The sequence below is a fragment of the Mugil cephalus genome, chromosome 7 (assembly GCF_022458985.1).
Source record: "Mugil cephalus isolate CIBA_MC_2020 chromosome 7, CIBA_Mcephalus_1.1, whole genome shotgun sequence".
NCBI lineage: Eukaryota > Metazoa > Chordata > Actinopteri > Mugiliformes > Mugilidae > Mugil > Mugil cephalus.
The window spans coordinates 10,970,117-10,995,983 of record NC_061776.1 but is presented as its reverse complement, the minus strand read 5'-3'; the positions used below and the strand labels follow the sequence as shown (position 1 = coordinate 10,995,983).

General features: G+C 44.2%; 1 protein-coding gene across 2 annotated transcripts; it reads left to right on the top strand.

The window, feature by feature from the left end:
- The first annotated feature begins 19,168 nt into the window (after positions 1-19,168).
- On the top strand, positions 19,169-25,867 carry si:ch211-178n15.1. Of its 2 annotated transcripts, none has more exons than XM_047590650.1 (3): positions 19,169-21,001; positions 22,232-22,860; positions 25,391-25,867. In XM_047590650.1, the coding sequence occupies exons 1-2, from the start codon at positions 19,976-19,978 to the stop codon at positions 22,748-22,750; spliced, it is 1,545 nt and encodes a 514-aa protein (XP_047446606.1). In that variant the 5' UTR covers positions 19,169-19,975; the 3' UTR covers positions 22,751-22,860; positions 25,391-25,867. The 2 variants fall into 2 exon arrangements, with proteins under 2 accessions (XP_047446606.1, XP_047446607.1); XM_047590651.1 differs by having other exon boundaries at positions 25,388-25,867.

Sequence of the window (25,867 nt, the reverse complement as noted above, 5' to 3'; positions counted from 1 at the left end):
TTTAAATTAAATATGTAACATAGTCCTCTTACCTATCGCTGCATCTGTGTTATTCATCAAATGGTTAAATGTCATATAACACTGAATGCTTTTGTCAGTGTATTCAGCTCTTAATTCCACTGTGTGGTCTCCTTTACAGTTTCAGTCGAGCAGATACTGGAAATGACTGATTTCAGTGACCTAATAACTTATCTAGAGATTCATCAATGAAAGCTGACATTTCATTTCTATAGCTGTCATTCTGTAGTACAGTTTACTTTAGTAAAATTGTGTTTTTTCCTTTCTTTAGTAATTATAAAAATGCAAACTGACTTTTTACATAAGGTTATTAACCCTTTACTAAACTAAACTATAGATATATAATAATGAAATAGCAGAAAATAATAGTGTTTATCCGTCATGTTTATCTGTCATGTGTATCTGTCATGTTTTTCTCTTCAATAATATGTGACGTGTATAGGTGCTAAAACATCTTGTGGTGGCTGAAAACCTTCAGGCGAATAATCAAGCTGCACAATAACTGTAGGAACTTTAATATGTAGTGAAGGTGGACGGTGTGTGGTCAGTGTGAGCGCGTTGGGGACAACTAACACGATCTTGACTCGCACGATGTTTGATCCGTTTATAGGCTTGTGGGATGTGGTAAAAGCTACACGTGGGCAACATTACACATACTGACACAAATCTAGTGTCGCTTTGTCACAGATGTGTCTTCAGTCAACTCAGCGGTGATATAATAGAGGCACAGTTTTGCCTGTGATGTGAAAGCATCCGTAGCTTTATGCAAAATAAGCTGTTTGCAACATGAGAGCTGGGGTTTTTAACTAGAGTTAATGAATCTCTGCTGCTGTTGCTGCTGCTGCTGCTGCTACTCTCTTACTAACTCCTTTATCTGTCGTGCACAAATATGCACCAGTTCTTGTTTTTGTTCTTAAACGTCATGGAAGGAGAAGTTGAAATATTTGAGATGCACTTTACACCCACACATAACTGTAAATGACACACATAATGATCGAGTGATTCAAATCTTTAATAGTCTCTAACGGCTGAGTTGCACGTCACACATACACAGCTGAATATCAATATGATATTTCATATAACTCATATTTATTGTTTATTTATTTATTTATTTATTCTTGGGAAGGCTGTATACATTTCTGCACAGCCCTGCAGGTTTCCCGTGAGTCCACGGGAAGACGGCTCAAGGTGAAGACTAATTGTTCAAACAAGCACCTCAACGGCCGGGGACATCCAAAATCAATAGCATGTCTTGTGATGATCGGCTTTGCTTATGCCTATGCTAATGCTAATGCGGTGCCTGGTCATTCAGGTATATAATGACTGCAGGGGTGTCGAGCCGCTGTGTCCCGGGGCCTGGCGAGGAAGCGTGCAGACACCCTGACAGCTTATTATTGCGTGAGGAATGAAGAGAGACGAGGTAAAGTGTTACTCAGCACAAATCAGCTGCTGTTGATAACGACTACCTGCAGAGGCAGCCAGATTCACCCACACGGAAGAAGACAAATTAGCACGCACACGCTTCCCCATATGCCGTCCTAAACCCACGTGGTGGGTGATTAAAAAAGCATTCGCGGTAACGTGTGACGTGCCGCTTCTGATCATCTGATGCTGGTGGACGTCTCATGAGCTGTCACTCTTGTTCCTGCTGGACTGAGCCAGTTCTGCAAAGACACACTGAATCCAGTTCAGTAGGCACATGAGTACACAACCTGGAAACTGGCTCATCATTATCACAAAATGATTAAAAGCGCAAGTTGTACAACAAACTGTGGCTCTGTTTTTGGAAGTCTGCAAAGCAAAAACTGTGTCTGTTGTCACCCAAAATCGTCTCAACAAATTATAACATAAAAATATAACAAAAAAAAATACTCTAAGACTGAGCGAGGTGCTTCATAAATCACACCATTTCCCCGTTTATCTCCTTTCTCTTCATGAAACCCATAAAACCAACATAAATCAGAAGAAGGCGTGGTAGTTTGTCCGGACACGCTAGAACTTTTACAGCATTCCTCCTTGTTTTACAGTACACTTGCGCATCATCCCTCCCTCCTTCACCTCTCCCTTGTTTCGGGGAGGGGGGGGGGGGCGAGCCTCTCAGGTATGCGGGAGTCCATTCTTTCATGTCAGACACTGAACTTAGCCACTGTGAACAATTCCGCAAAGGTTCAATGCTCACTAATGAGCTAAGTTCTGCATCTTCAGAAAAGTCATCCCGGAGCGTCCCTGAGCAACTTATTTTCATAGGAGATCGTGGATTAGTTTCAAGTCTGCAATTATGCTGGAAGTAATAATGTCTGCGGCTGCTTCCTCGGTTTGATTTATCCCGATGAGGAAAATAGTCTCACTGCGGGCACGGAGGCGGGGGAATGAAAACAAACTGTGTTAGTCTTAATAAATTACACAAGGCACTAATATGACGTTAGAGGGGCGGCCGGCCAAAGAGTTAGGCCACAGTTTACTTTTAAAAAGGATAATAAGGCTTGTAAGAAAAATTGCCCGTTTAAATGGGATTAAAATAAAAGTCCTTCATTAAACAGTTTAACTCATTCCACTTGCAGACTAGTAACAAGTGCAACCACAGGCAGAAAGAAAAGGTGAAGTACAGTGGACATGGCAAAGCTGGCTCAAAGTTCGTCTTCGTGCAGCACGACCCTTGAAAGTTTAACAAAGTGCATGTAAATACAAAGTTTTATAAACTTCAGTCCCGCATATCGTCTTTCTCTTTTCACACGATGCCTGTGTTTCATCCTTCCCCGGCCGCCTCTGCCGTTTCTCGCTCGTATGGTTTGCCTCAGCCTCAGGACACGGGCTCAGCTTTCAGAATAAACTGCCAGTCCGCCCCAAACAGTGGTGTCATGACATCACAGCTCGCTGGAAAAACAACTCGGGCCTCGTGTTTGTGCTGCGTCCATCCGGAGCCTCGCTGCGTATCCACCTCGACGTGAAGGGATTCGCTCGGCCGCGCGTCACGTCTCGTCTCTCAAGGCGACTTCTGCGAATTCTTCATCACTTTTTTTTTTTTTTTTAGTGTCATTACCCACATTAAGTCAAGATCACACTCAGAATGACTCGGATTTCAAATCTCGCACACAACCCGATGGCTGGATTACTTTCAAGGGTATCGGTGTTCGCGTGAAGTTACCTGAGCTTCGCTGCCATTATGTCATTTCTCACCCTGCTTTGGGAGAAGAAAGGACAGCTGCAGCCTTTGTCGTCCCGCTGCCTCCTCCTCCTCCTCCTCCTCCTTCTCCTCCTCGGCTGTGGAGAGAAAAGTGTGATGGACCATCTAGGGGTTAAATAAGCAGGATAACAAAGCATCTACTATCGCAGCTTCTCCAGGCTGGTTCTGCTCATGTCAGTGGCTTCTTCTTCTTCCAGAGGAGTGAGCGAGGCGGCACGCTGGGGAGATGTTAGGGTAAAAATGATGGAGATAGTGGCACAATCAAAGCTAGTCTATGCCGCGTTTTAGCCGTAAGAAAAAAGATTTACGACCTGATTACGTGGTGTGGATTTGTTGCAACCCATCTTCCATGGCTCCTCCGTTGACCAAACATCAGGACACCAGCCCTCGCTGATCTTTAGAGATGTTAATCTCCACTTACCTGCTTTTGGGGAAACACAAACAGAGGGTCCTCCTGTTGTTTGTTTTTCCGCTGTCCACTTCTTTCTGTGTTCCTTTTTCTTAGCAAACCAGAGCTGCTTTCTGCTCCTCAAGCTGTTCAGTGTGAGGTGTGGGTGAACGAAGTGGTGGTGGTGTTGGTGGTGGTGGTGGGGAAGGAGGGAGAGAGGGAGGTGGGGGGGCATGTGTGAAAAGAGAGAAGGCACAAAAGAGGAAAGGGAGGGAAAGGGGAGAGGGGAGGGACGCGGCGAGGGAGGAGGAGGAGGACGACGAGGAGGAAGGAGGATGATGGGACAGGTGTGGAATTTACACACACCCTGCTGGTAGCACAATCGGCATATTTGCTTCAGTGTGATGAGTCACGCTTGTTACGGTGGACGAGAGGGAGAAAAAATACGGGGTTCTGAGCTGGAAGCTGAAATGTAAAGTAGCGAGAAGTCACAATGAACCGAGTAGCACAACGAATGGGTTTCATTGTCACATCAAAACACACGGTAAAGCGATATATACTAAAGTAAATATTGGGTTAAGTTTGTGGGCGTTTTCCTAAAGAAGTATTTCACTTTGCAAAGCCCATGAATGATTTATAGCATGCACGAAGATAAGTTATAATAATAAAAAAGAAAACAGATGTAATTGTGTTGCCTAAGTATTCTATTATAGTTAATTTCCCCCCGTTCTCTGTCATCTTGTGAACGAATCAGCCGAACGTAATCGTGCCGTAAACGGTCTTTACGAGATGAAATCTCATAATTGCAATAACTCTGATATTCATTCACAGTCATTATAAAATAGCATCAGCATGGCCACTGTAGTTTATAGTGAGTCAGTAACATGCATACACCGATCAGCCACAACATTAAAACCCCCGACAGGAGAAGTGAATAACATTTAAACCATCTTGTGACAGTTCAACTTTCTGTTGGGAAACTTGTGGACCTGGCATTCATTCGTGTCGATGTTACATAGACATGTAGCACCCACCTAGACCAGACCAGACCAGACCAGACCAGACACCCCCACTACCCCATAGCAATGACACTCATTAATGGCAGCAGGATGCAGCCTGACACAAACACAACAAATGGTTTAGGAACAACTCAATAAACATGAAGGATGTGCATGTCAACATGAGGATGTTGACCTGGCCTCCAAATACACTAGATCCAAAACTATGGGTGGGGAAAAAATATCATTATGGCAATATATCGCAATATTTTTCTTCCGATACAATATCGATTTTGAATGTCTTAATATCTTTCTTTTAAAGGAAAAAGAAAAAGTCATGTTTTGGGCCGATCGTGAACGACTTCCACACCTCCACCACCACTTTCTCTGTGCAAGTGAAATTAAAATGGAAATGGATCATTTGGATTAATATTGTTTTTTGACTCAATCTGTCCAACGAATTATTATTGTCACATATAAAATGTGTATTTTAAGTTGCATTTAAAATTTCTCAGTGAACTATGTAGAATATTGCAATGTATCACATCATCATAATATCGCTATAATTTATCGTATCACGAGTCAAGTATCGTGATACGTATTGTATCGTGAAATGCCAATACCCACCCCTATCCCAAACTCATGAAGTATCTGTGGGATGATCCACAGATTTTATATTTCTTTTTTCTTTTTGTAATTCCAGATGAGACAAACGTCTTTACTAAGACAAGTTGCAAACCACAAACAAAAATATGTTCTCAGCTCTTGTCTTGTCACTTTTTGTTCTTGTACAAACTCTATCCAGTTTGTAACAAGGCAGAGGACCTGGAAAACTTCAACCCTCCGTGACACTAGGGCCCTCACGTCCGTCACCACACCCTCCATGTACATTCTGCCCCCTCTCCATCAGGGTGATTGTTTTGATTTGACGGCTGAAACCCGACACGCGGCGCTACCTTACATGGCTGCTACATGTCACTGTCCTGCTGCGGCCGGGCTGAAAAACCAGGCCGCCTGTCTTGAGTTGTTTTTCTCCCCTCGCCTTTTAAGAGCACTCTGCAGCGCGCCGCTCTCTGGCCCCTAATGCACCCGGTCCATTTAGCAAGACAGAGCTGTGAAACCCAAGATCACAGACGTGGTGGAAAAAAAAAAAACAATTTCACACTCTAATTGAGCTGATATCCACTTTACATTTTGAGGAGAATCCGATCTGTTTCCGCACGAGTTCAGGATTTGTCGGAGTAAAACATTTCATCTTATCTTGTCCTGTCGTTTCTCTTGACCCGATCCTCTCCTGGACCTTTACCTGACCTTGTAACCTCACCTGCTACTACAACTACTACACACAAATGTATTAGTATGGGAGGAGAAAGAGCACATTCTATGAATCGCATCCAGCCGGCTTCTCAGGGGGTCGTTGTATTGGAGCGAGAGTTGCCCCCCGAGCACAAAGAGATGAGGCGGCCTCTGTGTGAAACCAGATCCGGTCTGGAGTGATGGGCAGCGCATGGCGGGTAGTCCTGGACGCATTAGCCCGGGCTAATGGGCTAGCTGGCTCCGAGGAGCCTGACTGTCCATTATGTGGAGCTACGGCTGGAGGACTTTAACTGCTTTGATGTCCAACAAACCTATAAAGCCTCATATCATTATGCGATTCGGATTTCTAAACCTGTGTAATTTCCACCGGAAATACAGGCTGTTTACTGGCTTCCTGATGTATGACAGGTAGCCTTTTAGAAACTATTTATCTATCCATCTACAAAAGGTAGAACTAGTCAGACAAGACTTTTAAGGAGCGAAATGATCCCCGTGTCAGAGAAAAGAGCACCGCTAATAGTTTGACGAAAGGTCGGAGATGAGGGCAGTGAGGCCCTGGACTTGGATGCCGCTCCAGAGGGAAGGTGCGTGATAGTCAAAAAAGGCCACCGAGGTTTGATCTGCAAAGCCAACTGGCATTTTTTCGGGTGGAGGGGGAGGCGAGTAATGTAATAGAGACTGGGAGAGCACTCAGCCGGTAGCTTTTTTTGGACGCACCGCAGGACTTTGGAGGATACGCCGTAGAGGGTGCTGTTGCATTAATCAAATCTGCAGGTGATAAATGCCTGAATAAGAGTTTCTGCTGCCAGGAACGGGAATTAAAATGAAGGACGGAGACAGGCAGCGTCTTGTGACAGAAAAGGTTGTTTCGCTCCACAGCTGCATTAAGACTCGTGTGAAAGAGCCGAGCAACAGAATTTTAATTGTTCAAAATTGTGACCAAATTTAAAATGTATATTTTTAATGAAAAGAGAGAGAGGGGAAAAAGTAAAAATATGTGAATAGAAAATGTGTTATTGACTCAGCTACTGACCTCGCAGAACTATCAAGGATCATGAGTGCCACCTATTGATCATGATGAGAATCTGTTTCAGAGGCATAGACATACATATATATGTGTGTGTGTGTGTGTGCATATATAAATATATATATATACATATATATGTGTGTGTATGTAATAAAGTTCTACAAGAGACTGGATTAATCATTTTTGGCTTAGTTTGTAGCTGCAGAATGTGCAGCAAACCCTCCTGATTTCCCCTCATTCGTAGGCATCCAGCCGACCACAAAACCCCCCAAAACAACACGTGTGAAAATGGCCGTGCGACCTTTAACCCTCCCAGCGGTTAGCGGGGTCAGTGACATTTGTGCATACCGAGCTGTCAAGTTCGAGCTCCAACGCTCCTCTCTGCGGTACGAGTGGTATCACACAGGAAATGCAGACGCGCTAATTATAGCCAGTAAATTTTAAGTGAAGCTCTAAAACGGTGATGATGACGATATAAATACACGGTGGAAGTCTGAGCTGAGGCTCTGATGAACCGATACCGAAGTCAGTTTCCTGCGAGTTTCACTGTCGCCTCTCAGTAAGAGACAGATAACATCTGCACGAATGTTAATTAAATATATTTAGACTTGGTTAATCAGTGCATTTTTACATATGAACCATTTGGTTCAGATAAACATCCGGAAGAGCTGGAAATTATCCACCGCAGCTTCTTAGAACTCAAGGTTACAACACGTAAGTCCAAAAATCAAAGGTCAAATCAAGTGTTACAAGGAAAGTTTCCACATCCGAGAAGCAGATATGAGGCAAACATTGTTGTTTGCTGTTTTGTCATTGGTGCACAAGAAACCAACATACTTGACTATTTAAAAGCAGCAGGGAAAAATACGCTGCACACATTCATACGTGAGTTTCGGCCCCAGATCCAGATGACTGTGTCACAGTATTGATTTACGAATCTTTTCTGTTTCATTATTCATTTCAGTTTTAGTTATATGCCGTCGGTGACAATAGAAACTTAACAAGCTTTGCAAAATCTGGCCCTCAGAAAATCCTCAGAGCGAGCACGAAGGGGAAGAAACCTTGAGTAAAAGCCAGCGCAAAAAAGAGAGGAGAGGAGGAACGAGACAAACATTTGTACATGTAGAATCTGAACGTGATACAAATACGAGATATAGCCGATACACGAGAGCTGATGATGGTAGTTCGATCACAGTGCAGCGACCTCAGAAGAGACATGAGTTTGGAGAGTGATGCATTCAGGTAGGAGCGTCGTCAGCTGCAGCCTGTGACGACTGAGCAAACAGATAAGGCCACAGATCATAATACACACAACCCCAGGCCACAGATCGAGATCTGAATCCTGTTTGGTTTTCGGTATCACCTGTGTCTTGTTCCCACGTTGTTTCTCATGTGTGCATAATGGTCCTGCCCCTGTCTTTTGTCAGTTCATTCACTGTTATCAATGCGTTGACTCCCTTGTTTATATTGTCTCACTGATCCTTGTTGGTATTTCATAGTGTTTCCTGACTTTCTTTATTTTTTGGTGGGGGATTATCATGGATCATCTTTTGTTGGATCACTCTTTAGTGTGGACTCACTTTTAGACCTTGTGCTTTGACATGTCGCCGTCACATTAACCCTTTGACTGACATTTTAACCACACGGTTGATCTTTTTTTTGTTATAGTAGTAGTGGTAGTAGACAATAAAATGCTTATTTTCTCATTTTGTTTCCATTTTTTAACCATTGCTAGTCATTCAATTTACACAGTTTACCAATTTGCCCATGTGTATATCTATCTATATATATTTATCTATCTACATATCTACATAGATGTACACAAATATCTAAGCTGTGGCTTTTATACTTTGTGAGATATAGGTGAACAGGTGACCACAGTTCGAAAATATACATCATCCAGCTTCAGTATTTATATTGTATTAATCTGTACAATCGTGTGAACGTTTTGATGATGATATGTCAAAATACACAGTTTTCTGTGCACGCTGTTAATATAGATTAAAAATGAATGATCTGATTAATTGTATTTCTTAGCGTGGAAGTCAAAGGGTTAAGTAAGTCTGCATCTTTCTAGTAAAGTTGTTTTGTGTTTCCCTCCTCCATGCACCTTGGAGGTAAGTAAAGGTAGGTAAATACTAATCCTGAACCTTGTTTTTTTTAGGTATTGCTGAATTATTGTCTTTACAGACCGATATGAAGCCGCCTCACTGATGCTTTTTGCAGCAGTGAATTCCTCCAGTGTCCCAGCACTCTCAACACGTTTCTATTCAATTTAGTCGCTTTTCCTGTAAGAATGCAGAAAACATTGGCTGTATTGTGACCTGTGATGTCAACACTCAAAAGACCTATTTTCGCGAGAGATTTTGCCACAAAGAAAGGAATGATTGAAATCTCTCAAACCGGCGTAGAAATGGCTCTATATGCTGCAGGAAATGTGACTGTAACAACAAACCATTTCATCCAAAAGCTCTTGGCGAATGCGTTGCTCCGACGGTGGATAATGACAGAAAAAGACACATTTTTTTGTCTGCATTTTTATTCTTTTTCCTTTTGTAGGAAAGGAGGAGGTTTAATATTCAATGTTTGCTCACGTCCAAGCTACAAGTCATTTGATTTGGGGGAAATTCTGTGTGGCTCCGCACCAAAACTCTAACTCCTAATATCCACACCATTAGTTAATCACTAAATTAGCCTCGCTGTGTGTTTTCTTTGGCGTCCCCCGTCAACGCCGATCAAAATCACTCCCCCGCTTTCGTTTGGTTACTCTTCAGTTTTCATACACTGTGAGAAATTATGTTTGATTTTCATTTTGCACATTAATTGCTGTTTTCGCAAACTCCCTGTGAAAAGAAATTAAAATCATATATGCATTTGTAGATCACTGAAGAAAAGTCCGACAGAGAAAATGAGCGGCGCTTCGAGGCCTAATTCTGAAAAAGTCTCTCGTCGGTTAATCCTGCTGCACGATCGCGTGGGGCCCGCTTTTTGAGGACACGCCACGGCGTCAAGTGAAGCCTTGTCTTTACTTCTGGAGAATTACCGCCTCAATCTGAATCAGTTTATTAGTCTGGAACCGAACCTGAGCTTGAAAAACCTCCTTGCATGATCTCCTCTGCAGCTCCGACAGTGATTTACAGGACAAAAACAGACTTGTCTCTCGCTAGACAATGCTGTATGAGAGCTGCAGCTCTAAATAAGACACCGCCACTTAACAAAATAGGAGAGGTTGCGTAGCCCTCGCCAAGACTGAACGTTGCGTCAGCACAGTGTGTTAAACTACTCTCCCAGACTTGGCTGTTCCTGGAGTTGGTTCAGCCGAGGTCCTGCAGGGCTGTCCGTCTTTATTCAGAGTAAAAGCTCTTTCACCACCTCCGCTGACCATCAGTGAAGTCAGACGAGGACATGTTTAAAAGTTTCTCTCGGGAGGTCCCTTTTTAATGATCCGTGTTGGCACGTTTCTCCTCAGATTAGTTGAGAACCAAGTGACGGTCTCACCAAGAAGCTACTGCTCTCAATTGCTCCACGGTTCATCACAAGAGGATTTGTGTTCTCCATTATCTTCACATAAAAGAAGTTGAACCACACAGAGTTGTTTTCATTCCTGTTAGTTTGAGGTCCGTGTAATGTCAGAAATGAAACACCACGAAATGATTCCGACATTAACTTGTTACCTGCGAGTATTAATAACACATGTGAAACTAAGCTCAGCAGATGAGAGGCGGCTTTGATTTCTTTTTCTGCGCTCCACTTTAAGTGTATCACTATTCATCTTCAGCGGGAAGACGTGAAGACCTTGAGGCTTCACAGTTTGCGTTAAAAAGCCTTCCACGCGTCCCTCCTTCACCATCAACTCTGACTTTTTTCTGATTCTTCATCGTTTTGAAATGCAAACCTTTCAACGGCTCCGAATGAAAGAGTCTGTTTGCAGGTAGAGATTAGAGGGACGACTGACGGTGAACTGAAAGTATTTGCACGCTGCAGGAGGCCTGGAAGACAATAGTAATCACATATGCACCTGAAACTGCTTATTGTGTATTACAGTAAGGATGTGTGTAGTAATTATATCCCTTTTTACAGCTGAGTCTGTTGAGTGAAATGTACAGAGCTTCCAATGCCACCAAATGAGCAGTTTTAAATACCTGAATTGCTTCCATTTCAATCCAAATGTGAGGACCCCTCGATCAATTCCTGATGCTATTGTCTTGTGAAATATCAAAGTCTAACACATCCTTATCCTCAATGCTAAGAGGCTGCTCTTACTTCTAATTTAATACTTTGCAAAAGGTCCAAGTAATTCTTCCACCATTTAATTAAATGTCGTATACATGTAGTTGATGGATTATGGCAGTGGCTCATTTCAAGATTCCCAGCTCTGGATGGACTAATGACCGAAGGCTGTGGCCTCTCACTGTTTAATGGACAATGTGATACGGGCTTATCTGGGTCAGAATAAGTTACAGCTGCAGGTCAGATCTGAGTGAAAAGAAGTCTGACAGCCTGCTCCTCTTTTAATGTTCAGAGCCGACGCCAGGCCATTTTTTTTCATGTCCCAGACTCACGTGTCACCGTTCACTTCCCACATAAAATACTGTAATAGTAAGAGCCAGACCAAGGCAGGGTTGCAGACTTTGTGACTGGTAAACACTTCCTGACATTTTTCACATACGTGCACACAGAAGGATCTTGCCATGTATCTTTGTGATAATGTGAGACTGAATAATGGAAACGATGGCACACACTCCAATTTAATGTCCCCGTGTTTCACCAGCCGAGTGTGTGTCGTCAGGGTCAATTAATGGCCCCGCTAACATGTTAAATTAAGCTGGTGGACTTGGTTCAACGTTCTGCAAACGTCAGCACGTCAGCTTTGTCAACTGGGAGCATATTAACATGCTGACGTTATCATTTGGCTCGAAGCTCTGCGACACATAGCTACCGCCTCATCAAGCTGCCAGCATGGGTGCAGTCTTGTTCAGGTGTCTGTATTCACTCCTGGAGCATCTTTTTTAAAAAGAAATTTAATGATCTACATCAAGGGTCCTCAACGCTTTCCAGGCCAAGGACCCTCAAACTGTTGGAGAGATTAAGGAGGGACCCCCTACCTACTATATGTGATCTATATTAAACTCGGCCTAGTGCTATTAATGAATATACATTATTATTAACAGTTTGCATTAAATATTAAGCTGTAAAAGATAAAGCACAGGTTCAAATATTAATTTTTATGTTATTTAACGTGTGCAACAGTAGGGTGGCTGTGGAACTGCTGTGTATATTTATCTGGAAATAACTGATGGATTCAGGTTTTAACTTTAAACATATAAATGTGACAGGGACAGTGAATCACAAAGTCATCTTGGCCTCAGTAGTTGGTTGATGGAGCGAGCTACACCCTTGGCTTCTCTTCTGCTAACACTGCAGCGTGGGGGACTGAATAGGATCTCGGCCAATTGTGTGAAGCTGACAGAGTCGGTGTGTAGTATGCGGCCTCATGATTTGGCTCAGCAGTGATAGGGGCGGGGTCTACCGGCCCTTTACTAAAACATGTTGGATTCATGTTAATGTATATTTAAAGAAATTTCAATTTGTGGGGGAAAATTATATATATATATATAAAAAATGTCGAATCAACCAAAGATTTTACTACCCCCCTACAGTACCTCCACACATCCACTAGGGGTCCCCCGGACATCCTGTTGAAGACCTATGATCTACATGTAGTGGTCCTCAAATATAAAGTGTAAGTATAGTATAATAATACTTTAAAGACTATGAGGAAGCAGTCATGTGTGTTTGGTTCTGGTCTCACCCCCTCATATGAACTGGTCTTTGTGGTGTCGTGTCTTTTATGCAGAGCTGATAAACCTTCTCCTTCCCCCCCGTCACCATTCAAGAGCCAAGTAAACACAGGTTTTTTTTCCTCCCTCTCGGCACTTTGTCCCCATGGCGAGCGCGGTCTCGTGCTAACGGGGAAAAATTAATCATTTCATTCCCACTTTCTCACCATCAGCCATGGCAACAGCTTTCTGTGTGCCATCTCAGCTGTGCTTCTTAAGGCAGCTCTCGCTGTCCCCGGCCATTATTCTGTCCATTAGTGCTTCTTTCTGCCTTTGTCATTGGGTTTTTAGGCCAAGTCTTAACAGCTGACTCCCGTGTGGTGTCCTTGATGCTCAGCACAAAAAGACAAATTAGACACGGCACCCTGAGGACGTTTTTTCGGTCTGTACAGATCCACAGACTGTGCGGTCTTATTGTTGCGAAATAAGTCACATGTAAAAATGAGGAACTCATCTTAAGGACTTACAAGCTGTAAATTTAATTCTTACTCCAGAGAGGAAAAACTGTTTTACTTAGCATAATTTTTCCATCCTTGGACCACGCATCAGGGAGTTGCTTTTGAGTCTGACTTTAAAACAAGAGCGCCGTATCTCTCAGCTTTCAATGTCATCCCAAATCCAAGAATAACTCCTTATCTCATGAATGAATTGCATGACACAGCGTTTTTGTGCCTCCACGGTGCAGTTTAGTTTCCTGGCTTGGAAATAGGAATTGTTTTATAATCCTCTTTGGAACAACGTAACCATTGTGTTCCCCCAAAGCAGGACGTGCACCAACGCGGTGAAGTCTGATATAAGATATGACCTCACTGTTTGTGTTTGTGTTTAGATCTAATGTGGCATTCTGTAAAATCCACACCGTCACTAGTCACTGACTCCAGCTGACTTTAGTTTCTTTTGGCCACTTTTTTTCTCTTGTCTCAGTGTTGCTTTAAGAGATTGTTGGATGTTTACACCTTGAAGGAAGCTGCTGGAGGGGCCGTCTGCATGATTAAGCATGAATTGTGCCAGTTTTACATATTTTACACACGTCACTAGACGCACATTATTCAGTTTCTTGCCATAAAAACTTTAATCACATTTCAAGGCTAGATGGGATTTTTTTATTTTTTTATTTTTTTCCTTTTTCTTTTTCATGCCGATGGTGGCTCCTCTGGAAATGCAACAATCTTGTCTCAATAGGAGAGAAATTAGATTGACCTCATCTGCAGACACAGGAGTTGTTCTTCCTCGTTAAAGCATGGAGTGGAGCTCAGTTTTTTTTTTTTTTCCTTTTTAAACAGCTCAAAAGAAAAACACATAGCTTTATTAAAGCTGTAGCAGGAGGAGGAGGAGGAGGTGGTTGAAGAGAAAAAGCACGAAACTGCAGCTCCTCCTGTTTTATAGTCAGTGTACAGTGAAGCACTGATTCAAGCTGCTGCATGAAAGAACTGATTTTCTGAAATTCTTAAATAGGGCACAGAGTTGTGTCTGTTCAGGGAGAGGGATCCACTACTGATATCTAATTCTTTTTTCCTTTTTCTTTTTTTTTTAGATTAATTATGCATCATTGATATAATACTGTATGTGAGGGGGCGTTTTATATACTCATGAGGACGTATCGTTGACTTACATGTTCTCCCCGTGTCTGCTTGGGTTCTAGGTTAATCAGTGATTCTAAATTGTGCGTAGGTGTGAGTGTGAATGGTCGTCTGTCTCTGTGTGCGTGTTTGTGTGTTAGCGCTGAGGTAGACTGGAGACCTGTCCAGGGTGAACCCCACCAAAGCTGGGATCCAATTCCCCCGCGACCTTCCAGAGGACAAGCGGTTACGGAAAATGATTTATTGAATGAATGATTGAATGAATGAATGTGACTGAAATACGTTGACTCTGAAGCGTTGGCACATTCTGATGTCTATATCGTCAGTGTTTTTCAGACCAAGGACCCCCAAACTTGGATTGAGAGATTACGTAGTGACCCCCTACTTACTGTAATAGACTCAGCCTAGTGGCTATTTATACATATACATTATTATTATTATCATTTTGCATTCAATATTAAGCTATTCATATATTACACAGGTTCAAATATTCATGAGGAGGCTTAGATTGACAGGTCTCTGACTGTCAGTGCTGACTGATAGATAACCTCCATTTATCTCTTTACTAAAATATGTTGGATTCATGTCAGTGTGTATCTAAAGAAATTTAAAATTGCGGGGGAAACGTCAAAAACGATGTATAAAAAATGTCAAATCAACCAAAGATTATGTGACCCCACCTCCCACAGTACCTTCGCAAACCCCTAGGGGTTGCGGACGCCCTGTTGATGACCTATAATCTATATAGAACTCATAAACATCTGTGTCCTGACGGAGCAATAACAGATACATCCCGTATCTGTTATTGCTCCGTATTATTATATATTATATTATATATATATTATTATTATTATTGCTCCGTATTACTCTAACTCCTAAGAGGAGACGGTGTCAAATCTACTTAAAACTCTAGAATTAATATTTCCGTGTGAATACTGGGAATGTTTTAACAAAATAGTGAAAACTTTTGTCATATTCCTTATTTTATTCAATATCTTGCCAGTATTTGGGGCCAGTAATTTAGATGTCTGCATTTTCTTTTAGGCTAAAATGAAAAAAAAGAAAAAATAAGGTTGTTTTTTTGGAAGTATGGTATGGAAATAATAGGTCCAAAGTTCATTCCTGACCTTGGGAACGGCAATTGAGAAAACAATGGAACCGCATGGTCCATTTAACAGCTGCTCCGGAGCTCCAGCGTCCGTGATCGCCGTCTCTGCAGATGGAGTTTGTTTTCTTGTGGACGCGGAGACGTTTGGATTTCATTTCTTGTGTGCGTGTGTTTACGAGAACTGGATGAACCCTGCGTCTGCTGTCGGCCACAATCTGATACGGCCAAAGGCTTCATGATACAGAAACATGTGTCGGCATGAGGATACAAACTTTTTTCCAAAAATATCCTGTCGCCTTTGAGGATGTGTGTGCACCCATGTGGGCGTTGATGCTGTTTTCTCATACAGTCCAACATGTCTGTGATTTACTGCAGAAAGTCACACTTAGCTATGTTAAACGTTTGCCTCCATTTATTTTAACGGGAATAGACCAGAAAACTTGGGAAGAAAGCAGGAGGTGACTTGTAGCCAGTGTCCTCAGATGGGATTGAACTGTTGACGTATACATTATAAGATACTAAACCACAGACCATGATTGTTTTTATAATGCATTTGTCACACGGAAGTGCACAGAAGCAGCCTCAACTTATATAAAGACATTTTTAGACACTGATTAACTATTGATTTAGGAAAAAGCCCAAACTACACAAATTAGATTCACTATTCAACTCGGTATGATAAGCCAGAACATAAAAGATCCATCTCCTTCAGCTCTGGCTTCATTTAGAGGTTAGTTATTGAGCGTATTCTGATGATTGCAAAACTTACAGAGGGACAATGTGGCTTTAAACATTCGGCAATGTACTCTGGAGCTTTTAGGTAATTAGAAAGAAGTTGAAATCGATACAAAACGCTGGCAGCTAGTTTAATGAGGCTAAAGCTATGCTGTAGGGTACAAGTACACAGACAAAACATTAATCATATCACATACGGCCTCTCTCTTCTCACACCAGTGCATTAAAAACTCTCTCCATATTGCGCGTCGGTAATATCTCGGTCTGTTCTCGAGCAGAAGGGTAAATGGGCCGCGCGCCATCTGACTTCACCAACACCATATTGAGCTCTTGTTATAGACTCATTTAAAGGTATTTGTATGGGCTAATTAGGCCATCTTAACCGTGGTGAGGACAGGAGAGTGCAATGTGGCGGAGCTTGGTGAAGTGCTGCTCTTACTCTCCACCCCACGGTTGCCCTCCGGACTCGGGCCATCTGACACAGAGCGGTGTGATGTAAGAGCTGCACAAGCCGGGGAACTTTCTGAGGCAAGACACAGATATAAACTACACCTACCTATGTGTACGGCTGCAGAGAGTATCACAACTGCTAGCTTTGATATTCCTTTTGTGGCTTGCAGACGGGGATCTGCCCGAGGAACGCCTGAGAAACACTGAGATTAAGATGACAAGCCGAGGTCTTTTTCTCCGCTTATCGACTTTTTCGCCCCGTCTGGATCGCTCCGGATGCATTTGTATGAGACGGATGGAGCTGCAGGTGTAGTGTTTATATATTCGTGCGTGGAAAACATCCCGAAACGCGCCTCTCAGGTGTAAATACTGCGGCGTTGCTAATATTTGTGGTTGAGGAGAATGTGAGAAGGAGAAAGTTTGACAGGAATGATGTAAAAAGGCCTAGATTCTGAGTGCAGCCAGATTCTTTCTCAGCTCAGTGACCATTTGCTCCAATTGGGTCAGTGTCTGTCACCGTGTAGTCAAAATGGACAGTTGCGGTCGATGTATCTCTGGGTGCACTGGGCCACTGTGCAGGATGATGCAAATCTGAACTAGTCATAGAATCCAAAACATAATTCTTTTTCTGGATGTTTAATGCAGCCATTCATATTTCATCAACAAGGTTTATAATAAACAAGACTATTTGCATGTGAGAGGGAGTTCTCATAGTGAAGAGACGGGCAAAGTTTGAAACTAGCTGGTGGATATAGCAGAGCATTTAGCCAGGGTTCGGTGGAGACCACTGACTCATTCATATTTCTGAACAGTAGTTTTGAAGCTCAATAGTGGTGGCACTGGACGTTGCCATCTTGTGAGTGTCTCAACATATTCAAACATGGGCGTAGAGGTTTGTGACAGTCGGCAGTTGGCACCTACCTTGTCCTTCACTATAGTAATTAATTTTAATGGGATACGCCACCCCTATATGAAATTTAGTCACCCACTTTATTCCCCAGGGTTGGATAAGTGAGAAAAAGTGTTTTTAAATTAGTCCACGCTTTGTCCTAATCTAGCTGCGCAGCTGTCAGCTTTAGCCTCGCATAGGCGCTGCAATGCAGTGTTGCTAATTAGCCAGTTGTTCACAAAAGTAGTAAATAAACTCAGGCAATACCTTCATGTTTACTGCATGTGAATGTACAGGTCACAAGAAGTAATTGGGAAAATTCTTGAGTTTATTTATCACTTTTGTGAACAACTGGCTAATCGGCAACACTATATTACAGCGCCTATGCTAAGCTAAAGCTGACAGCTGCCCTGCTGGATTTGGACAATGCCCGGACCAATTTAAAAACCCTTGTTCTCGCTTATCCAGTTCTGGGGAATAGATTGAGGTCTTTGGTGACTGATTCACTTTCGGAGCCACCCTCAAGTGGCTGTTTGTGGAAGTGCAGTTTTCTTTCTCTTTAAGTTGGCTTCGTATTTCGTATAAACGTTGCTTGGCTGAGACCAAACCAGAGCAAACATAAGAGTCGTCATTACAGTAATTGTAGTAATTGTAAATGAACACATGTTGCTCTGTAACCTGTCCACCATGTTTATAGTTTATAAGTTGTGTGTTGCGTTTAATTTCAGGTTTAACGCATTAAAAATGTATTAAGTGATTTTCCAGAACTCACCACTCAGCTACAGCACCAAGAGCAACTCTAACAACTTAATCGTACATAATACATGATGTAAACATAAGTGTTTGTGGATACAGTGACGTGACCTCATCCTGTGGGATTATCTACATGTACATTAAGATAAAGTCATCCCAGCTGCCTTTCATCTGGAACAACAATCTTTCCCGGCAGTTGTAGACGGACTGTTCATCCTCCTGCTGGGAACGGATGAATCCCCTTCATCTTACTCCGCTGGTATTGTCAGTAGTTCTTTTTTACAACCCTATTGTTTCCAACGCTCCATTTATTTTCTTTGAAAATAACCGCTTGGCTGTCTTCAGTCGTTGTGGACAAAGAGACGCGTTATGCTATTTTGGAGAGAGAGGAAGAGATCTTGACTGCTCATCCTGCCTTTCCAGTTTTATTCTGTCATTTCTTTTTTTGGTCCCATTCATCTGGAGATTATGGTTATCTGTGGTGGGAAGGGCTGTAAAATTAAAATGGGTGACAAATTTAACACGGTTGTTTTGACACATTTCTGATGGGGTGCCGTTCAGATGCCTTTTGAACGGTGTTGTGTGACTTTACGGGAGCCTCTTGAGCCGCTTTGCACCCCGCAGTTTTCCCAGCAGAGTGACGCTGTGCGCATCTGTTGAGGTGAAGTGACTTTATACGAGACAGTGACAGAGTGGCGGTGGCAGGAGTGACAGAGGACAAAACGGGGGGCGAGGGGGGGACAATGTTGGAACGTGAGGTGCAGAAAAGTGAGTTGTAGAAAGGCTCTGTCTCCTTGACTCAGAGTGCTGTCTACTCCCCTGTCTGTGTTTGTTGGAAACCCCTCCTCCCCCAGTGCTTCTCTCCTCCCCTCCCCTCCTCTCGCTTAGTCTCTGACCGAGGAATCCCAGGCACCGTTTAATTGCAGAGTGCAAAGGCTTGAGTTGGGCTAATGAGCTCAGCACCCGGAGCCGGAGACTCTTTCACGCATTCTCTGAGAGAAGGAAACCCCGTTTGGAAGTCCTTTATCGGAGGACCCTCTCACGGCGGCTGGATTCACAAGGTAGTTGGGAAAAGGAGGAATTCTCAGATTCAGGTACAGTCGACTATGTGAGAGAATATACCAGAGGCAAGAGACGGAGTAAGAGGTGGGGAAAGAGAGGAGAGCGGGAGAGGGAAGGGGAGGGGAGGAGGAAACGGGAAGTACGCTGCCAGAGAGGGAGAGAGAGAGAGGCTGGAAGCCTGCAGCAGCAAATGAGACAGAACAACGAGGCGGGAGAGGTAGAAAGAGAGAGACAGAGAGGGAGGGAGGGAGGTGGAGAGGGGCCCCGTGTAGGAGAGAGGGCTGCAGGGTGAGGAAGGAGAAGGAGAAGGGGTAAGGAAAAGTTAAGAGAAGTGGGCGAAAGAGGGGGGGAAAGTACGGACGCAAAGATTAACAGCTACAGGAGGGAAGACGAAGAAGAAGAAGAAGAAGAAGAAGAAGAAGAAGAAGGGAAACAACAGACAGGAAGGAAGGGGAGGGAGAAGTCTCGAGTAAAAAAAAAAAAAAACTGGAGAAAAGTTTTCTTGTGGGAAGAAGCAGATGAGGAAAACAGAGCGCGTGAATGACTGGGCTGGAGAGAGCTGGGAGGGGAGGAAACCAGTTGTTTTCTAAGGCGTTTTCTACACAAGTCTCTGGACTTCTTTGGACATGTACACAGAAGGCGCACAAACAACGGGACACCACCGATTTCTCCAGCACAGCACCACCGCCGCCACCACCGGCCCCTGTCCCTGCCAGCACTGCGGCCACTATCAGCAGCCCTACGGCCGTCATGGTGGGCTGGGATACGAGCGAGCATCAGCCAGGCAGACGGACCACCCATCACCCACGGACGGACGGAGAGACGCCCAGGCTCCTCGGGTTAGAGACGTAGGAGGCAGAGGTTTCGTAGTGGACAGAGCTGAGGGAAGCGGTCATCGCAGCCCACAGAGGAGGCCTGTGTTCGCAGGGCTGGGCCCTCGCAGCCAGTCGGGTGACTTGAGCCAAGTCTTCCCCTGGGAGCTGAACCCTGCCCAGTGGAACTACCCACCGGAGCCGGGGGTGAGACACTATTCATGTGTCAGAGAACAGTGCGGCTGTGTGGTGCCCAGCGACGCCCGGGCACACCCCTTTATTAACACCGGGATACCACATCCTCTGCCTCATCTTCAGGTCAAAGGTCAGGGCTACAGACACAAGAGGACAGTCAGGTACGTCTCCGTGGATGAGGAGGGAGGCTGCGGATGCACCTCGGAGAAATACCATGTGGAGCTGCACGATATCCTGCCGGGACATTTGCTCGTGCCGAACGGCCACTACTGTGGGCCGAGGCCTGCGTTCTTTGACGGAGGGGAGGAAAGAGATCCCCATCAGGACCGGGGCAGACCCAAGGGCGGATCACAGGAGGGATTTAACGGATGCGACGGCTCTCACAAAGCCTTCTTCCCCACCGAAGTCCCACAGAAGCACCTGAGCCAAAGCAGGCGGAAGGGGCCCTTCGTCCCTTCCGCCAGCGTCGCCGGCCCGGAAGCCTCGAACCCTCAGACAGCCAGCGACGACCACCAGCGCCAGGGATCGGAGGTGGCGACGCAGAGGAGCAGGCAGGATTGCGTGAGGGCTCAAATCCGACAGGTGGTGACAGATCTGGAGGACGTGCTGGGGGGTTTGAAGCAAGTTCACGTCGAGATGAAAGAGGTAGGCCCGGCCTGTTATTACAGACGTTTAATCCTAACGCGTGCGTAAGGTGTCTGATCATGAGGGCTGCATCTGCTGCAGATGTCCCAGCCCCCCTACCCCCCCTCCTCTTTTTTTTTTTGTTTTTTTTGTTTTTTATCAGTTCTGCCCTGGATACCGTGACATTTCTAACGACTGACACGCAGATCGCGTGCTGACAAATCCAGCGACAGCACAAAGCAGTTTGATCGTGTGTTTGTGTGTGCATGTCCACGACAGCATGCCAATTATATGTGTGTGTGTGTGTGTGTGTGTGTGTGTGTGTGTGTGTGTGTGTATGTGCTGACTGCATTGTTTGGGACTCACTCATCATCTCTTACTGATTGAGAACGGTTTGCACTGACCTTTTGCAGAACGCTGCTGAAATTGGCAGCGTTCCGGGCGGCACATTAAAAAGGCTGGCTTGAGACTGTTGCTAAATTATGCCCTGCTCTTACAGTATCCATTTTGCATGCAGCTGTAAACCAGCTTTGATTCACGGCTGAATGCCTCTGTGCAAAGGACCTGGCATTTTACCGCGACGAATAAAAAAGAAAAAAAAAAAAAAAACTCCCCGATTTGTGAAGTGAAATGACTGGTAACAAAAGAGATCAGCTCGGATGTGAGTGACTGGTGAAATTGTTGATTCGTGCCTCAGTCAGACACTAAAAATAGTTTCACACTGATGAAAGACTACTCAGACCCCATGATTGAGTATTAATGTGAAAAGCACAGTAACACATTAGAGTAGCAGAGTCGAAAGGGTAATGGGCTCAAGTTACAGCGATAAAAAGTGCTCACTCTCAGACATTTCCCCTTGTGATCAGGTTTCACTAATTCATTCTTCTAATTCATGTAAGCAGCATGTTGTTATTTTTGAAGGTGGAGCCACTGGTGATCTTCCTCACCCAGGGGTCAGGACCCCCACCTCTGGGTCAAACGATATAAATCTGAGGTAGCATCTAACGTTTGCTCCTGGGAAAACAGTTTCCCCGCTTCTTCGCTCACAGACGTCTGAACTACACACACTTTTCTGTGTGTGGTGTGTTTTTTTTTTTTTTTTGTAATGGAGACATAAGGAGATGGTGGAGTTTTCGTCTGAATTCCAATGGAGCAGAAGGAGAAAGCTGAACTAAATGCAATATTCATTCAAACTCGACCTCTGCTGTACCTGCGGTGCGGGTATTAACTATTCTCCGTGTTATTATTCAGGTGGTTGAGCAGATCGATCGTCTCACGGCCAGTATCGACCTCAGCGAGGAGGCGCCCTCCATCACTCGGGGGTCACCTAATAACTTTCACGACTCGGTTCATTCGGGCGAGCTCAGGGTGGCCCCCGCGTCCAATCACAAGCCCGCCTCGGCCCTGGCGCCGCAGCACGCCGACGAAGACCGCATCATCCTCAGGACCAACTCGCCCTCGCCCGTCCACATGGCGTCGGTCGTCAAAACCAGCCGCTTCACCCCGCCCGGCCTCAGCAAGGACGGCGAAGGTAGGCCCGGCGTGAACGGCCACCCCCCTCACCTGTACAAGCCCAGAGACTCCGAGCCCCACCCGCAGACCCTAGACCCTAAGGTCATCATCGGTAACAGCACCTCCAATCCGAGGACTCAAAAGCCTCCGCCTTATCCCCAAAACGGTCGGTGCGGGAAGGGCCCGTACCCGCCCCCGAAGCCTGTGAGGACCCCCGCTTACGCTGGGAGAGGCCGCCAGAGCGCCAGCATGGTGTGAGGGAAGGGAGGGGGGTGGTGGTCTGCCCCAGTGCCATGGGGGCCTGAAACATGAGACCCTGCTGCAGTGAGTGGAGGTCAGAGAGGAACCAGGCAGGGGAACAACTCATGGTGAGGACTTTTTTCTCTTACCCCCCCCCCCCCCCCCCCCCCTCCTCCTTCCCTCCCTCTTACTTCTTTTACAGTGTTGATATTTCCTCCAGCGCTCGCAGCCGATGACGTTTGCTTTGTTTACTGGCAGCGTAGTGTTCAAAGTCAGTAAATGAATTGCAGCGTCCCTCCCAGTTAAAAAAAAAAAAAGAAAGAGGAGATGTATGTGTTTGATGTATGTGTGTGTGTGTGTGTGGGCGGCGGTTAGGGGGCGTGATGTGTCTGCTATTGTTGATGTCACATGATTTCCCAGTCTTCTCCACACTGCAAAATGTGTCTGGAGAAGAAGAATAAGAAGAAGAAGAAGAAGAAGAAGAAGAAGAAGAAGAAGAAGAAATCGGCTTTCATTCTTCGGTCCAGCAACACATGTGGTTATAATCAGCCATCAGGGTGAGAGAAGTTGATTCACCGAAGTGAAACTCTACTCTTACGAGCAACTTTTTTAGGGAATTTCTGATCACTCAAAACAAAACCCAACTCCCAGTATCCGCTGAGTTTATTTCAAACAGCTGAACAACTTTTATCTATTTTTATTGTACTAGAGATAAAAAATCTCGACACAGACGTTTTCTTTTTCTTTTCTTTTTTTTTGCAGTGTAACGTTAGTCATAACTTCGAGGGAACTCAGACTTGGCAGGAGCTGCTTGACTCCAGTCATGTGACACACACACACACACACAAAAAAAAAGAAGCGTGATTAGATTTAGAGGATGATCATAGCTCTGACTCAGAATTGGCGTAATTTACAGTCGGGGATTGATGAGGAGGAGCTGAAGCTTTCTTCTCTTGCCACCGTCAGATGTATCGTTACTCACCGTGAACTAGAAGCAGACTTAATAACAAGATGACATCTGCAGAAAAAAAAAAAAAAAGTCCCTCTGGCAGACGAGGGAAATTAACCAGCAGATACTCGTGAAGAGTCCACCTTTGCAGATGCTGCAGGGACAGAGACGTGTGCGTTTCTGTACTTCCCTCTTGTGCAGAGTATGCAGAACTGCAATCTATTTTTCTGGGCTCTCCGAGTTGGGCAAGCACAATCTGGTTTTAATCATAAAGCCCCTGGCCATGTGCCATAGCGGAGTGAGACAAACTCTTGATGTATTTGTGATGTCCATATAAAGGGGAGCACCACTGTGCAGGAAAGCGACTCTTCACGTTACACAGCGGCAGCGGAGGGACGCGCTTCAAAGGTCGCTGTCTCAGGCTGAATCTGGCAGACTTCGTTTTTACTTCGAATCATGTGAGAGTTTAATTACACCCGAGCGAAACGTTGCTTCCCTGTTCAGTTTGTCCTTTCAGAACATCAGAGCTGTTCGTGCTTTAAAAGCCTGAATCACCTGAATCCGGTCACCTAGAGACGGTTCAATGTTAGAACGATGAAAAAACTAACAAGATATTTAGAGCTGTGCACGACCCTCGACTCCTTTTCTTCTCTGTTCCCATCGGTTTCTATTAATGTCCAGTCTTTTGACTTGTGTTTGATCTTCCATTGACATGATGCATTCCATAAATCTTAGCAGCCCTCAAAACATTGTATGTCCAGAAAAGTGGCCTCACAATGTTTGTATTCCTACAACAAGATCACAAACACACACTCCTGTAGTTTTAAACCTTCAAATGAATCCTATTATATAAGATAATATTTTTGTTCATGTAAATGAATTTTAAAAAAAAAATTGTTCAACAATATTATTCGCTGTGATGGGAACTGATTCCTCTTCCCCAGTCAAATTATTCGGTCCGGCTTTTATATGGAAATAGACAGAAGAATAAGAGCGACATAGTTATACATGTAATTAGTTGAGTGGAATCTATTTAAAACTAAATAGTAATGAACGGATTCATATTCTGATGGGACCTGAGTCTGGATACGCCAGGCCAAGCTAATATGTCGCAAAACTAATTAGCTTTCAACAAGACCAGGGTTTGATCGAGCAAAATGAAGCTGATGGTTTGTGTTCAAAACCAAATCTTAAATACTTATTGAGAGATGTGGTCATTCGCTTCTTTTGAGTTTTATGTGCTGCAGCGCAAGTTACCCAGCGGTTGGGTAATGGGTGCAGGGGTCGTCCTTTTACTTACAAATTTTAACCATGACCCCTTCACCAGGGAGATTCGTTGCACAAATGCACCCCCCCCACCACCACTCCCCCCACCTTACCACCTTTCTCAGATTCTAAAATATAATGTGATTTTCTCAAAGACAGAAAGACCAGATGCCACAAGTCTGATAAAAAACCTTACAACGTTACAGACCTGCTTCACGCAAGCTGGGAGATGACTCACAAGGACACACACAATGTTTTACTTTCAGTACAGTGCAGATTAAAACTCTGTCTGACACTGCAAGAACAGCCTTGAGAAGAAGTTTGCCTGTGCAGTGTTTGATTTGAGAGTTCACTGAGATTGCCAAGTTATGAATTTAAATGATTTTCTTCCCCCCTTTTTTTTTTTTTTTTTTTTTTTTCTGATCTGTGATGTTCTCCAGCAGGAGCTGGTGCCACTGAGACACGCTGTCAGCCGGTGGAAACGGAGGCCGGCCTGAAGGTGGGGATATTTCCAAAGGGAAAACTGCTCCGAGAGTCGACCTGCGACTGCATGTCGCGCCGGCACGGGAGCGTTCGGGAGAGGCAGTCTGCGCTGGTGATGTGTGACAAATACGGAGAAGAACAACCTGATACTCAACAAGCATCATCTGCATATCTCATGACAGTGTTAATTTATTTTGTATTTTTTTTTTTTATATAAATAACAAATGTTTTCAGGCAGCTTATATCCACCTGGATACTACCTAACCTAGTGTGTACTATATAAAGATTGAAATTTACAGTAAATTCTCTTGCACTTTTCTCATCAAATCAGTCTGAAGTTATTTAATTCTAGAGAAGTTGCACTGACTTCTGAATGTCCTAGATTGGAATATAAAAAAATAAAATAAAAATAAAAATAAAAAAGATCCAGCATTTGA